The sequence below is a fragment of the Polistes dominula genome, unplaced genomic scaffold (genome assembly GCF_049000335.1).
Source record: "Polistes dominula isolate Pdom_NZ unplaced genomic scaffold, Pdom_raw_medaka contig_25, whole genome shotgun sequence".
NCBI lineage: Eukaryota > Metazoa > Arthropoda > Insecta > Hymenoptera > Vespidae > Polistes > Polistes dominula.
In genome coordinates, this window is record NW_028301094.1 from 843,369 (window position 1) to 858,852 (window position 15,484).

Consider the following 15,484-nt stretch of genomic DNA (forward strand, 5'->3'; position numbering starts at 1 on the left):
GAGGTGGGTGGTGGTGGTGGTGGTGGTGGCTCGCGTTGGTATTAACGAGTCGCGAATTAGCATCGAAATCACCGCTCGCTTTAGACTATTTCGTAAGCGACTAACTAGGAAATGCTTTTACAAGAGAATCCACGGTGATAAACTGGTTACATATACCTTTATTAACTGTACTTCTACAGGTATAATTGATTTTCAAACTCGTACTATGAAATGAACACTCATACCAACCAAGTCTTTCATCATCATCACCCTGTTGTTTTCCATCTACCCTCATACAATTGACAAACTTTACAATATAATTATATTTGTGTTAGAAAATTTTCTATATTTCATTTACATACATATATAGTATTTATATTTCAACCCCCCCCCCCGCCCCCCATTATTCATCATCCCTCGATTTGTATTCAATTTAATATTTTAGAAATGTACAATATTCACATATGAGTAATATTATCATTATTCGTGTAGTATTTTTCTTGTTTTCTTTGTAATATAAATACAAATAATATACAAAATATACAAAATATAATATGCAAAATATAAAAAAAATATAATATAGAAAATATAAAAAATATATCCTTCCTTTTTTCTAATTGGATAGAATTTTGATTAAAGTTTCCGTCAAATTTCCTTAGAATAAATAAAAGTTTATTTTACGCGACGATTTTCTTTTTCTCCTTCTTCTTATTTTGTTTCTTATCGATGGAAGTGGGGATTTTTCATTTCTTTTTTTTATTGGATTTCTTTCAACACACATACACACACACACACCATAAACACATAGATATATTGATGAAGTAGAAGTAACAGCAAATTCGTAACTAATCAAAACGTCTAAGAAGAACGTTTGAACTATTCGAGAATTACGAAAAGGATTGGGAAAAGAGAACCCCTTCATGGATTCTAACAAGAAAGTTGGAAAAGCAATCAGAATCCTTTCGTAAGGATATTCAATTATGATCCTGAGGCGAGATAGCTTGAAGGAACTATTCTACCAGTTCGTCTTTCGTTCAGGGCCGAATAATAATTCGAGATAAATGGAGCCGCAAAGCTCTATACCTCTACCATCACCACTCCCTTCCTAAGGGATAAGAATAATTAAAGAGAGCCGATTGATGGGCGTTGAAGAAGTAAAAGTAAAAAAAAAAGAGAAAAAGAGACAGAGAGATAGAGAGAGAGAGAGAGAGAGAGAGAGAGAAAGAAAAATCACAGCTTTTTTTCTTCATTTTTTTTTTTTATCTTTTTCTAATCGTTTTAAAGTCAAACGTAATTTGGTTTCCTTGAAAAGTAGTCAAAAGAAAAGAAAATAAAAATCGAAGAACTTCATAAAGTAAAGTGGGGTCTCTCTCTCATTTTTTTTTCCTTTTTGTTTTTTTTTTTTATAAACGAAAAAAAGTACATTCAATTTTAACCTGCAATTATTTTTTTTTTTTAATACATTTTCATATTATAAATGAACAAAAAATTGTTTGGTTATGAAACTTTTACAACAAGTAGGAGGTTTTTATTGGAATTTATCAATCAATGTGTTTGAAACATTTTCAATACTATTTCTTTTTTTTTTTTTTGAGTTGGAAAAGATCAAAGGAAAACTTAGTTTTAAAATTTTTATTAATAAATAAATTAATTGATTTTAAATTTATCAATAAACTTGACATTTCACAACTCCATTTTTTTTTCATATATTAAACATTCGAATATTTGCATCGTAAGAAATATATAAAAAAATTATTTTAATTGAAAGATGATGAAGAAACTCAATGATGAAAATTGATTTTAACAAATAAATTGCATGAAAAATATTCCTATAATATTATTTTCATAATTTTCTAAATTACGTGACACGGTGTGTACCATTTAAAAAAAAAAAAAAAGGAACAAATTTACTTTTCAAAATTCTTCAAACCTAATTTGTAAATTATAGAAACCCATTTTTTTTTTGGGGGTGTTCTCGTTTAAAATCACTTTGCAATTTTTTTTGCTTCTTTTTAAAGAATGGAATTAATTAATAAAAAAAAAAAAAAAAAAGAAAAAAAATGGCAAATAATTTTCGTTAAAAGGTCGCCGATGATGAATTTGCGTGACGTAGTCTAGCAATTTGATACACAATTAGGTTTGCTAGCTACTATCCCGTTATTATACTCTCTACCATTGGACGAACCGTTCGACGATAGTTGATAGAATGAAATCCATTAGTTGAATGCCACGTGAACTCAATTTCCTGCCCTTTCGTTATTCGCATCGTTTATCTCGAGCTTAGTCTCTACTCACGTGGGACAAGACGCATTTACGACTTTAGGTCATTTAGATTCAAGGACGTTATTATCATCGTTCCCATTTTAATAAGATTCAAATTATTCAAACAATAGGACCCTCCCACAATGATTCATCATCGATCAATTTCCTCCCCCTTCCTCCAAAAAAAAGAAAGAAAAAGAAAAAATCAAATCAATTACATCATACTACACATTAATTTGACATCATTTTAACCAAATAATTTGTCCTTCTAAGATTAATTAATTATAATGAGTAAAACAGCAATTTGTTTTGCATGATTTTAATTAATTTAATATAAAATAATTTGTGTTCTTGTAACTTAAATAAATTATTTAAAAAAATATATATATAATATTACTAGCTGTGATTAGAGATAATCAATGACTTCTTGTTAATAAACAAATAATTTGCAATAAAATAATATTGCGATTATAAATTGAGATATAAACAATCGAATCTTTCAAGTTGTATGAAACTGCAGGTAACCTAATTATAAGTGTTAATAAAAAAAAAAATAAAAAATATGAAAAAAATATTAAAAGATAAAAGTAATTTAGGGATTGGATGACCAACAGTTGAAGTAAAGTTACATTTTGCTGCTACGTGTTTCAATTTTATTAATGTAATCCATTGAGTAACGGATTAATGTCTTTGGCAAGCCACAATCGTGTGCAAGCTACTTGCCTAAGGGTATTTTGCATGCTCGATAATGACATTCCCCCAACCCCACCTATACATCCACCCATACATCCACCCATAGCCCATAGCCTGCGAGTTGTGGGCTGGCTCGTGCAACACAACGTGCAAACCTTCAACGTAGAGAGAAAGCCATTTAAATAATAAAGTGCCCCAAGCAAAATTTGGAAATCGTCAATCTACTACTTTCTAAACCGTTATCCTTCTATATACATGTTTATAGTTTATACAGTTTATGTGTGTTAGATATTTTAGAAAATGTTAACAAGTATTTGTGAAGAAGGTTTTCTAATCCTTGACGTTATTTCAAATTATACATTCCAAAAATATAATCAAATCAAATAATACAAAATGAGAATAAAAAGCACCTATGTTTCTTTTGGTTTTTTTATTTTTTTTTTCATTTAACAGTTTGTCATACCTATTTGATTTCTCATACGTTTATAAAACAAAAATATTTCTAACTATTGGACATTGAATTTGCAATTGATACAATATAACTCTTTGATATGGTTTTTTAAAACAAAATCATTTGATACGTGACGTATCTGTTTTTTTTTTTTTTTTAACAAAACAAATCTATTTGGTTTTGATGGTATATCAGTTGCAAACAATTTTTCAAATATATTTTATATAAAAATAAAGAGAAAAATAATTTGAAAAAAAAAATTATATATATATATATATAAAACAATTGTTCACGTGTTAGGTTAATAATTTTTATTTTTTTATTTTGGATTCATCAAGTTATTACATTTATATTAATTATTAATCATTTACGAATACTTTTTATAATCATTGAACAATTTCTATTTATCAAAATGATTGAACAATCAAACAAATACATTTCTTTACTTAAGGTGACAATAAAATCAATAAGGTATGACAGTGAAAATAAAACGAATGTAAGAAACTTGAAAGAAAATTTCGTGTTTGAAAGGAAAAGAATGAAAATTTATGGTTTCAAGTATAAGATAGTAATGAACGTTTTTCGTAGAAGGTAGTAGAACTTTGTAAGGGTTATAACAAAGGGTGGAAAAGGTAACTTTGGTAAAGAACGATATAAGTCTTTTCTACTTTTCTTTCCCTCTCTCTCTTTCTCTCTCTCTCTCTCTCTTTTTCTTTTCGTTGATGTACGATCTTGGACAAAAGTCTGCTTGGAATTTCACGAGTAGAAGAATAGTTACAACTGCTTTTCCTTTTAACCAAAGCTATGAGTTTTCCGGTTGGTGGGAAAGCTACTACGTCTCGAAAAGTTTGATTACCCCTATCACACAGTTACCAACCTTACCAACCCTTTTATCTACTATATATATATACATAGAATATTGTTTAAAATATATCACAAGTTTCGAGAAATACATGTAACCATATATATAAAATATATTATATATAAGTCAACGAATTACCTTATAACCCGCCATCGAAACTAATAATTCGCGATTAATAAAATAATATTGCGATTATAAATTGAGATATAAACTATTCTATCTTTCAAGTTGAATAAAATTGCACACAGTATGAAAAATTTGATTAAAATCGATTTAGTAATTTAGGAGTTCATTGCGGACAAACAACGTGACACCTAATTTATATATATTAAAATATTATATTATATTATATTATATACCAAAATATATTATATTATATATTTTATATTATTTTATATTGTACACCAAATATACAAAATATTACAAAATATATATTAAAAAAAAAAAAAAGAAAGAAAAGAAATGAATAAAAAATTAGAATATTTTATTTCTTTCTATTTTAAAAGAAGTCGACCAAAATTTAACAAATAATTTTATGCAATATTCTCTCTTTTATTAAAAAAAAAAAAAAAAAAAAAGGAAAAAAAAATAATAAGAACAAAAAGAATTTAGCTCTGGTTATTCGTAATTACATTTAAATGTCTGACAAAATTTTTTAATTATAAATACGAAAAGAGTTAGGGGATTTAAAATGGGGGAACAAAAAAAAAATATGTAGAGAAAAATTCTTTTATTCATTCTTTTTTTTTCTTCTTTTTCAAAAAAAAAAAAAAAAACCAAACTTTAGGAAGAAAAGTGCGTGAAAACTAATTATCTGTTCGTCGCGGTTGGCCGCATAAGTAATTTAACGCTCAAAACTTTCTCGAACTTCTTCTCGTCTTCGCGTCATTTAATCGTTTTCCATTGAGAGAAAGAAAAACGATGGAAAAGAAAAGAAAATAAATAAAAAAAAAAAAAAAAGAAAAGAAAGAAGTAAAGAAGTAGAAGAGTAGAAGATAAAAAGAAAATAAATAGAGTTTTGTGATAGAATACTTTTACTTACTTACTTGCTTACTTACTTACTTACTTACTCTCGTCGATGTAAAACTGAAGAAAAGTGTAACCCCCTCCCCCCTCCCCCTCCCCCCATAAGCACGTTTTTGTTAAAAAGAACCGTCAACGTTACTTACTTTTTTAACCGAGAAGACGAGAGAGTTTAGCTAAATGGATAATGTTACTTTTGCTGGGTTCGTAAAGAGAGTTAGCGCGTCTACCATTTTTTTTGTCTTCTTTTTCTTTTTCTTTTTCTGTTTTTCCCATCTCCATTTCCCTTCTCAGTAGTATAAGTGGTAAACCAGTAACAACCACCCATTTTTATTTATCCTACAGTTCTTAAGTTTATCGAAATATTCCAAGGAACACGTTTTACTTTTCTATTTTCTAAAATTCTATTTTTATTTATTCTTCATTCTTTTTTATATACATATTTTTCTTTTTTTCTACAAGAATGTTTTGAAATATTTGTAATTAATTTTCAAACATAAAATCAAAAAAAAAAAAAAAACAAAATTATTCAATATTAAAAATTCAAATGTGTGCAACGTTTATTATTTAAAGTTTCGTTGTTTTACTTTCAAGGTTTTTATAAATCTATTTTTTTTTTTTTTATTATTAACCTTATTGTGTAAAATGTTTTTGTTTTTTTAAAAAATGGTAAAATAATTATTCTGAAACATGTTGTATAATTTTCAATTATTTTGTAATTTAATTATCGTATAATTTAAATGATCATTATCATCTAAATGCTTTTAAACGTACGTGTATAAATTGATAAGCATATAAAATAAGCTATATATATATATATATATATATATACACACACACACATATTCATATAAACTTTATCTCTCTTTTTCTCTAATAATTATATTTTGTGTAGCACATAAATTCAACTTAATTACTTTCCACTTGCTTATTAGCTTTTAAATCGTTCTTAATTAATTCTCTTATTAAAGCTAACGTTAATCTGATTATTTATCCGATGACTTATTACTTCCGAATATTTTATAACGTTACCATCTTTTTCTCTTTCTAATAAATAATTAAAATTAATCATCTTCTTCTTTTCATCGAAACAAAAAAAAAAAAAAAAAAAAAATACAACGAGGAAAAAAGTATTCAAACAACTTGTGAAACACTCGTCGTAATATTCATTTAAATCATATTTTTGAATATAAAAATATCTGTAAAAATGAGTGTGTCTTGTGTCTGTGTGTGTTGTATGAATTATAGTATTAAAAAAAGAAAAAAGGTACTTTTTTGTTCTTTTAAAAATGGTAGAATATAATTTTCTAACTGACTGTATATTCTCGCAAGGAGAACATTCGTAGAAAATGGACCTCGAACGTAGCACGAAAAATATTTTCATCCTCTGAGATAATTTACACGAGGGAATTTTACTGGTGATACACAAGTATCCTCTCTGTCTCTGTGTATGTGTATATATGTGGAAAGGTATAAAGAAAGATAAAAAAAAGTACAATCGCGTATCGTTGCAATTGCTCTCTTTCTCTCTCTCTCTGTCTCTCTGTTTTTTTCTCTTTTGCTTTCTCTTTCTGTTTCACAGAACTTTGAGTATTACTAAGAATATAATAAAACTGAAAATATTTTATCAAGTATGAAAAAGAAAAGGAGAATGATGACAAGTATATAGTCAATTGGTTATTTTCTCATATATTGCACGTGATTGCACGTGTTTGATCATTTGTATGGAAAGAGATAAATGGATGGTAGACGTTGGGATCGATGAACGATGGTTACGCGATAAACCATGTACGAATTTATTTTCACTATACTATGTATGTGTGTGTGTGTTTGTGTAAGATGTTGCACGATGCACATAAAGTGTGCATCAATTTTATATATGTTTTTCAATTGACTTCGTTGTAATTTTTCTTCCTGTCTTTTTACCATACTCGTTGTGATATAATACATATATATATAGTAAAATGAAAATAAGAAATAAAATAAAAATATATAAAAAATAAATATATGAAAATAAAAATACATAAAATAGAAATAAAATTATACATAAAAGATAAAATAATAAAAAAAAATAAAATAAAATAATAAATAAAAATATGAATATTAAAATATCGATTTGTAGAATATATTTTAAGATAGATTAACGATAAATAAATAAGATTACAACATAAAAAAGATAAAAGAAAATTAATGAGAAAATAGAGAGAGAGAGTTTCACATGTGTGTACGATAGTAAAAGGAGTGACAAATAAAATGAAACTTTTGCTAGAAGGACTTAACGTGTTCGTCTTACGAGAAACTCGAGTTTCTTAAATTAAACGTCAATCTAGTAAGACGTAAAGTGAGTCGGTAAAAGAGAAAGAGAAATACAGAAATAGAGAAAGAGAGAGAATAGAACGAACAGTGATGAAACATAAAATACAAAAATAAAATAAAAATCGGGGAAAAACAGAGAAAAGTGTTTTTTTTTTTTTTGACAAACGATAAACTAGTCATTAATATTTCTTTCTACTCTCTCATTTTACAATTCATGAATTTTCTTCAATGAAAATTTACACATTTTTTATACAGTTCGTCAAAAAAAAAAAAAAACTTTGAAGTAAAAGAATTTTGAATCCATCGATCGGTTCTCGTTCTACTTTGTTGCAATCGCAAAACCGGAGATTGGAAATTACTTTGTCACGACGAACGAGCATCGTCATTACTGCAAAATGAGTAAAAAGAGAGAGTGAGAGAGAGAGACAGAGAGAGAGAGAGAGAGTTCTCTCTAGACGTGGGATTTATGGAAGAAAGCTATTAAATTTATTACGCACGATTGGGCTCAACGAGAGATTATGATCGTGGAAGATCGAGGGTCGACCGATTGAATAATGAAATAATTTTCGATCGTAGTTAGTCGTTATGATCGAGGGTGTAACGAATTGCGATACCTCGATGTAACTCGATGGTTCTATAATCGCGGGAGCTTACCCATACACACACACACACACACACAAACCTATCATCTTCCCTCCCTCTCTTGACACGTCAACTTTTCGTCTTTTAATTCTAACATTTACGAATGAATATTAATTTTGACCTTTTGTTCAAGGTTGGATCCAATTAAATACAATTTTTTTATCTTTGTCATATTATCATTTACATTGTTAAATTAATAAATATATATATAAAAAAAATTGTATAGTAGAAAGTTATATGAAGTAATTAAAAAAATAAGTAGTTAATAGGAACAATTATATTATCTTTATGCATATAATTCTTCTGTGCGTGTGTATGTCACTGAATTCCTCTTAAACGGCTGGACCGATTTTAATGAAATTTGTTGTATGTCTTCAGGTAGATTCAAGAATGATTTAGATTTACAATTTGGTCTAATTTAAATTGTTTGTTTAATTAATGTTTTATTTATAAATTGTTATACGACAAGTTTATAAGTAGAAGTTGGTAGATATTTTGTTGTTGATATTATACTTTTCGATATATTCGATATTATTTCGTATTTTCTTTATATATATAAAAAATAAAAATTTGACAGTAGTTGTATAATAAAAAAAAAAAAAAGAAACATTTGTTTCTTCCATCAGCAAGTGAAAAAAAATCGTATGGAAAAAAGGAAAAAACAAAATATGATTCGTGGTGTGGTTTGGTGAATTTTAATCAAAAGAAAACGTTTTTCGAAGAAAGAGATCTAACAGGAACAACAAAAAAATAAAAAAAATAAAAAAAACGTGTTGAATTTACATGAAAGACAATGGGGCTTTGAAAAACAATGGCAGAATATCTTCGTTAAATTCTCACGAAAGTTTGCATCGTAAAAGAAAGGATTATTCGACGTTAGAATCTAAAGAGAAATTTTACATGCAATGAATTATCATCATCATCATCATCATCATCATCAACTTTTCGAATACAAACACTTGTTTTCTTTTCCTTTATCCCCTTTTTTTTTTTTTTTTATTTCTTGTCCTATATGGATAAGAATATTCAACAATTTGTTCCACGACATACGAGAGATATATTTCTTCTAATTTTGAACAAAGAACCACAACATGGACCAGTATCATCTAGAAACGTGTTTGACTCTGTGAAAATTGTCTTACAAATGGGTACACATGCATATTCATGCATGTACGTGACATGTGTATGTAAATGAAATTATTTATCGAACAAAATAGGATTCAGGGGGTAGGTTTGAGTATCGAGTAATGTAATTCTTTTTATCTGAAAAAAAAATAAAATAAAAAAAAAATAAAATTCTATGATTAGTATGAGTGATATTAAATTGTGTTTCTAATTTAATATTATTATTCTTAATATATATAAATTAGGTGTCACGTTGTTTGTCCGCAATGGACTCCTAAACTACTGAACCGATTTTAACCAACTTTTGCACACTGTGCGCAATTTAATCAAACTTGAAAGATGGAATAGTTTATATCTCAATTTATAATTGCAATATTATTTTATTGCGAATTATGACTTAAAGACGTGTGTATCAGACTGATTGTCAGCCACAGCAACGCGTTGCACGGGGCATCCCTAGTTTATTATAAAATTAAATATGAATTTATTTTTATTATATATTTATTTATATTGATTAAATATATAAAAATTGTGTTTACAGAGGACAAGTACCAATCTCTGGGGTGAATGGATGGGCGTGATGCACGGGGATGAGATCGAATACGTATTTGGAAATCCTTTGAATATGTCCTTGAAGTATAGCGAAAACGAGAGGGACCTTTCCGTTAGAATGATCAAGGTTTTCTCCCAATTCGCAACCGATGGGTAAGTGGACTTTTTTTCAAATTTCTATATCGAAAAAGAAGGCTCGGAGTTGTAATTTAAAAATCTTATCTTTCCCTTCAAAGAAAAATAAATGAAAAATAAAAAAGAGGAAGGTACTTTAATAAAAAAAATATGAACAAACAATTTCATTACAATCTTTTCCTTTTTTTATCTTTTAATGATATTATAAATAATAAAATGTTAAATAATTTTCAATTGGAAGAAAATACAATTAGAATTTTCAAAATGATAATAAAAAAAAAAATAAAAAATACAATATGAATAGTTAATAAAGAAAGATATGATTGCACTTGTCGTTTCAACAACATGAATGAACTTTAAATTTCTCCCATGCCCGTATTTAATTTTCCAACAACAAACAACGGTGACCGAATATAAATTGGAGAAAGGATGGTAGTATTCCAACGATTCACAGGCCAGAACTAACAAACAACTACGAATTAATCGAAACTTTCAGGTTTATCTGCGCAACTCAATTGATTCAAAAGGAATTTCTATTGTTCAATAGATAAATAAAATTTCATACGAGAATTGGTATACTTTTTCAATAAATTTCATATAAAACAACAAACTGTATACCTATCTGATAGTGGATATATTACTTGAAATAAAAAAGGTAACAAAAATTTCCAAATAAACTTAAAAGTGTAGAGATACAGGAGGATGTTTCAAAATAAATTGACGTATAACTTTTAGGGGTAGTTTTGATAAGTTGAAATATAAAAAAAAAAATAAAAATAAATAAATAAGTTCGTACACGAGTAATAAAATTGCAAGAATTATTCAACAATAACATTGACTATAATTTGAAAATAATTCCGTCATATTATTTAATACACTAAAATAAAAAAAATAAAAAAAATATATTAAAAATACAATTTGTTATTTTTATTTGACTGTACTGAAAAACCATGCATGAAATATATACTCGTATATTTTGAAACACTCTCTATAAATATATAACATAAATCTTTTACAATCGAGCCAAAGGTAAAATAGCAATGAAACATACCAGGTCGCGAACAGTGAAAAGAATATGGCAAGAATTTTTATAGGAATAGAATATTATTATTATGACATTTCTTACGATCCATCCCATAAGAGATCCAAACCATTTAAATCCAATATCTGTTTTTTTTTTATTTTTTTTTTTAATTTATTTTAGTGATCTGCACACACACACACATGATTTTTTTTTTTTTCTTTAATTGAACAGAGAATTTGTCTTTGGTTGTATTCACCGAATTGTAAACATTTCGTTAAACTTAATTTGACAATATAAGTCTCTTGGTTACGCTAAAAGGAATGTTTAAACGTGTTAGAAGTGCAAATATCTATTGAAATATTTAATTACCTTGTGGTTAAGGTTAGTTACTTGGATACAAACTTTGTGAAAGATACGCTTTCAAATATACCCATGCATGTAACAGTGTGTGTATGTATGCCATACATTCGTATATATCATACGTATGCAGAGATATACATAGTGGGTGTAACAAAAGTAACCGATGAAACTTTCAACAATGAATATTTCATATGTTCCGAAGAAAAATATTGTTAAATATTGTTAAATGAAGTATTTCTGACATGATCAAACTTTCAAAACATGATCTTATTATATTTCAGTATACTTATATGTTTATTTTATTTAAACTTCAGTTGAATATGAGACACATTATGTAATATGATATCAAATAAGTTGATAAATTTGATATTTAACACTCGCCAAAGTGGATTATCTCCTATTGAAATTTTTAACAAGTGTTTCAACTTTCTCAGATAAATAATAAATTGCAAACTAAAAAGATAAGATTTTAAAGTTGAAATAAAAATATATATTTATGTCAATATTGGATTGATCTAATTTTTTTTTTCCAATTTGATTGTTCATTTTTGTTATACCCTATATATCTTTTTAATATATATATATATAAATTACGTGTCACGTTGTTTGTCCGCAATGAACTCCTAAACTGCTGAACCGATTTTAATCAAATTTTACAAATTGTGTACAGTTTGATCTAACTTAAAAGATAAGATAATTTATATCTCAATTTATAATCGCAATATTGGGTAATTCGTTGACTTAAAGACGTGTGTATTGGACTGATTGTGAGCCACAGCAACGCGCGTGGCGGGGTATATATATGCATAAATAAATTGTTAGATGTGTGAGTATTAGTAACGAATCCTAACTTTGAATGGTTTACTTCGTCGAAAGCTTATCCACGATACCGTTCCGAAATAGAAGCTTTAAAGGATTACGATCCTAGCAATGTCCTGTTACCCTGCATCAGAATTAACTGTGTCCAGTCACTAACGGGAGTGATACTACGTGTTACTACGAAGCAAAAGCACCAACGATAAGTTCTCATTCGTTGTGTGAGATTTCGTGAAAATGAATCGTCCAGTTGAAACTTTGTATTTGCCAAACGAATGTTCACTGTGTGTCATAAAAGTTTATTTTAATTCATTATTACGTGAATGATAAAACGATAATTAAATTGATTATTTCATATTTATTTTTTTTTTAGTTTAGTTTAGTTAGATTTTCATTAATTATATATTTAATTGTTTTAATATTTTTTTTTTTGGCAAATTTTTCAGTCATAAATTTGTCCATACATTTTTATAAAATATTCTATTAATTCAGTTAACATACAAATTAATATTAATTAATTAACATACACAAAAATATTATTATATTATAAATAAATATATATATATATATATAATAATTGATTTACTTTAATTAATTTAAGTATTTATAAATGAAATTACTCGTATGGGTTATTATTTGATCACGAAAATGATACTCTCGAGATAATACCATTAGAAATAATAATAAACAAAAAGCCGATTTAAATGAACAACATTGACATTAGAGACATAATAAACGTTAGGAATCATTAAGTTGCACGCAAAGATACGATCAAATAAATTATCAATCTTACATATTAAACTTAAAATAATCATTTTCTTCACATATAAGACACATTAACAAAAAAAAAAAAGAAAAAAAAACGTAATGTATAATTTTCAATGAAAAATGAATATCATCACTTTTGACACAATCATTTTAATCGATAATTCATACAATTGATTATACTACCACACTCTCATTGACTTTTTTCTTATTATATAAAACAGTCATTTTTGTTTAAATGAAAGAATATATACATTTTGTTTTTTTTTTTTTTTTACTTACTTACTTACTTCTTGCTTTTCACATCGATCGACGAGTTATTTATCGCATAATGTAGCATGATTAATGACAGGAACGAATGGTGAAACGAATGAAAAAAAAGACAAAAGAAAAAGAGAGAAATTGAATAAAGAATCTACGTGAAAGACATGATTCAAATGAGATATACTAACCAAGGTAAAGAAAAATCACCTTTCTTCGAAGAATATTTCAATATAAATAACCATACGCTATATACATCAAATCTAATAACATTTGATAAATTAAAAATATTATAAATAATTATAAAATACATTAAAAAAAAAAACCAAATATAATCAATGAAAAATTATAAATGAATCTCGTTAATAAAAATTACATAATATTTTCCAATAAATAAAATCAATTAATAAAAAAAAAGTAATCGCAATTTTTGTAAAGATTGAAAATCCGTTTTGAAAAATGAGATCAATCGATCTAATAGTTTCAATCATAATTTCGATAGATCGATCAGGTTAAGAACGGAAATGATTTGTGGATTAATCGAACCTACTACTACAACAAATGCATTTTCTCATCCTTTTCCTTCAATAATATACACGTAACACACATACACATGCATATAGTGAGATAGACGAGAGAGAGAGAAACAGACATCAGTTTCATAGTCGGGAAGATAATCGATACTACACCAAGAACCCAAGTAGAGTAGAGGAGAGTTGGAATTTCGTGGCATTCCTCATTCCTGTTTCCCAGTCGCAAGTGTTTACTCTTGAAATTAACCAAAGCTGTCTAAATCGAAGCAAAGCCACGAGGTTCTGATTGCTCTACTGATGAAACAAACCCCCCTCCCTCCCTCCCTCCCTATCTCCCTATCTCCCTCTCTCCCTCCCTGAACGTTCACTGTCGTCGTGTTCCCTTTTCGCGAAACTGAATACCCCATATTCGAGTATGACGTCTACTAAAACGTCTACACCTTTTATCTATACCACAAATTCAAATAGAAACTAATATGGATTCTTTCAATGAAAACCATATCATCCCTGAACAAATGCTAATTATAAATCATTTGTATCATCAAACTGTGTATTCTACGAAAGATTGAAGTAAGGGCACTTAAAGTTGTATGTGGGATGATAATATGTGGGTGTATTTGAGATAAATTCATTGACAGTTGAAACAGTATTCTATTGAATAACAGGTAATAATTTGTTATATGTGTAGGTGTGTAAGATAAATCTATTGACAGTTGAAAGAATAGTATAAAGGGTTCTAATGTTAGTTGGTTTGTAAGATACAGTAAAATCTAGTGTTGGGTGTTTATATTTATATATATAGATTCATATATGTACTAATGATAGTAAACATTTATTTATATAATAGATGCAGGGGGGGGAGGGAGGTGGGTGAAAGTTTGAATACCACTCTGATTAGAAATTATCGATGCTAAAATTTGCCCATTTCCATTCGTTGACATAACTGAGATCACCAAGATAATTGGCCAATCTCCGACTAAAGTAGCTTAAGTCTTTGACTTTATTGACCCTTATGCCATGTCACGTACGAACCCTATCCTATCTTAAGCTTCATACAACAAAACGAGAGAAGAATCTCTATTTGATGTCTACAAATGTTTATCATAATCAACTTCCTTTCATGATAACATATCCTAACTTCTCACAACAATCTGCTTTGAGTTATAAATAATTATTTATGAAAAATAACCAAACTCTCATCAAACTATTCTTCGAAGTACATCCTTTCCAATAAATAAAAAAAAGAATCATCGACATCGGTTAACCCAGTCGAAAGTTCTGTGGTAACAAACATAAAAAAAAAAAAAAAAATAAAAAAATAAAAAATACAGTCGAATTGAGAACCTCCTCCTTTTTTGAAGTCAGTTAATAATAAAATATAATTTCGAATGAATTAAAAAATTGAACAAATATTCAAATCAATTTGAAAATAAAAGTAATAAAATGACAATGTACGAAATAATAATAACAAAGAATGAATTAAACATTAGTTGAATGAATTTTGTTTGATTAGAAAACCAACGGAAGATGAGAAAGTATGGCCGCCATATACGAGAGATCGACCAGTATATTTCATTTTTAACGCTGAGAAAAAAGGGCTCGGTGAAGGACTGCGCACGACGTCATGCGCCTTTTGGAACGAGTTTCTACCGCGACTCAAAGGAGTACCCGGTACGTATTACACA

General features: G+C 27.7%; 1 protein-coding gene across 1 annotated transcript in view; it reads left to right on the forward strand.

The window, feature by feature from the left end:
- AChE-2 (acetylcholinesterase 2) overlaps window positions 1-15,484 on the forward strand; it is a 153,027-nt gene that overhangs the window by 114,225 nt on the left and 23,318 nt on the right. Inside the window, exons 4-5 of the mRNA XM_015332509.2 lie at window positions 9,895-10,058; window positions 15,313-15,470. Of these exons, the coding sequence (XP_015187995.1) occupies window positions 9,895-10,058; window positions 15,313-15,470 (322 nt within the window). The remainder of the gene's footprint in view (window positions 1-9,894; window positions 10,059-15,312; window positions 15,471-15,484) is intronic.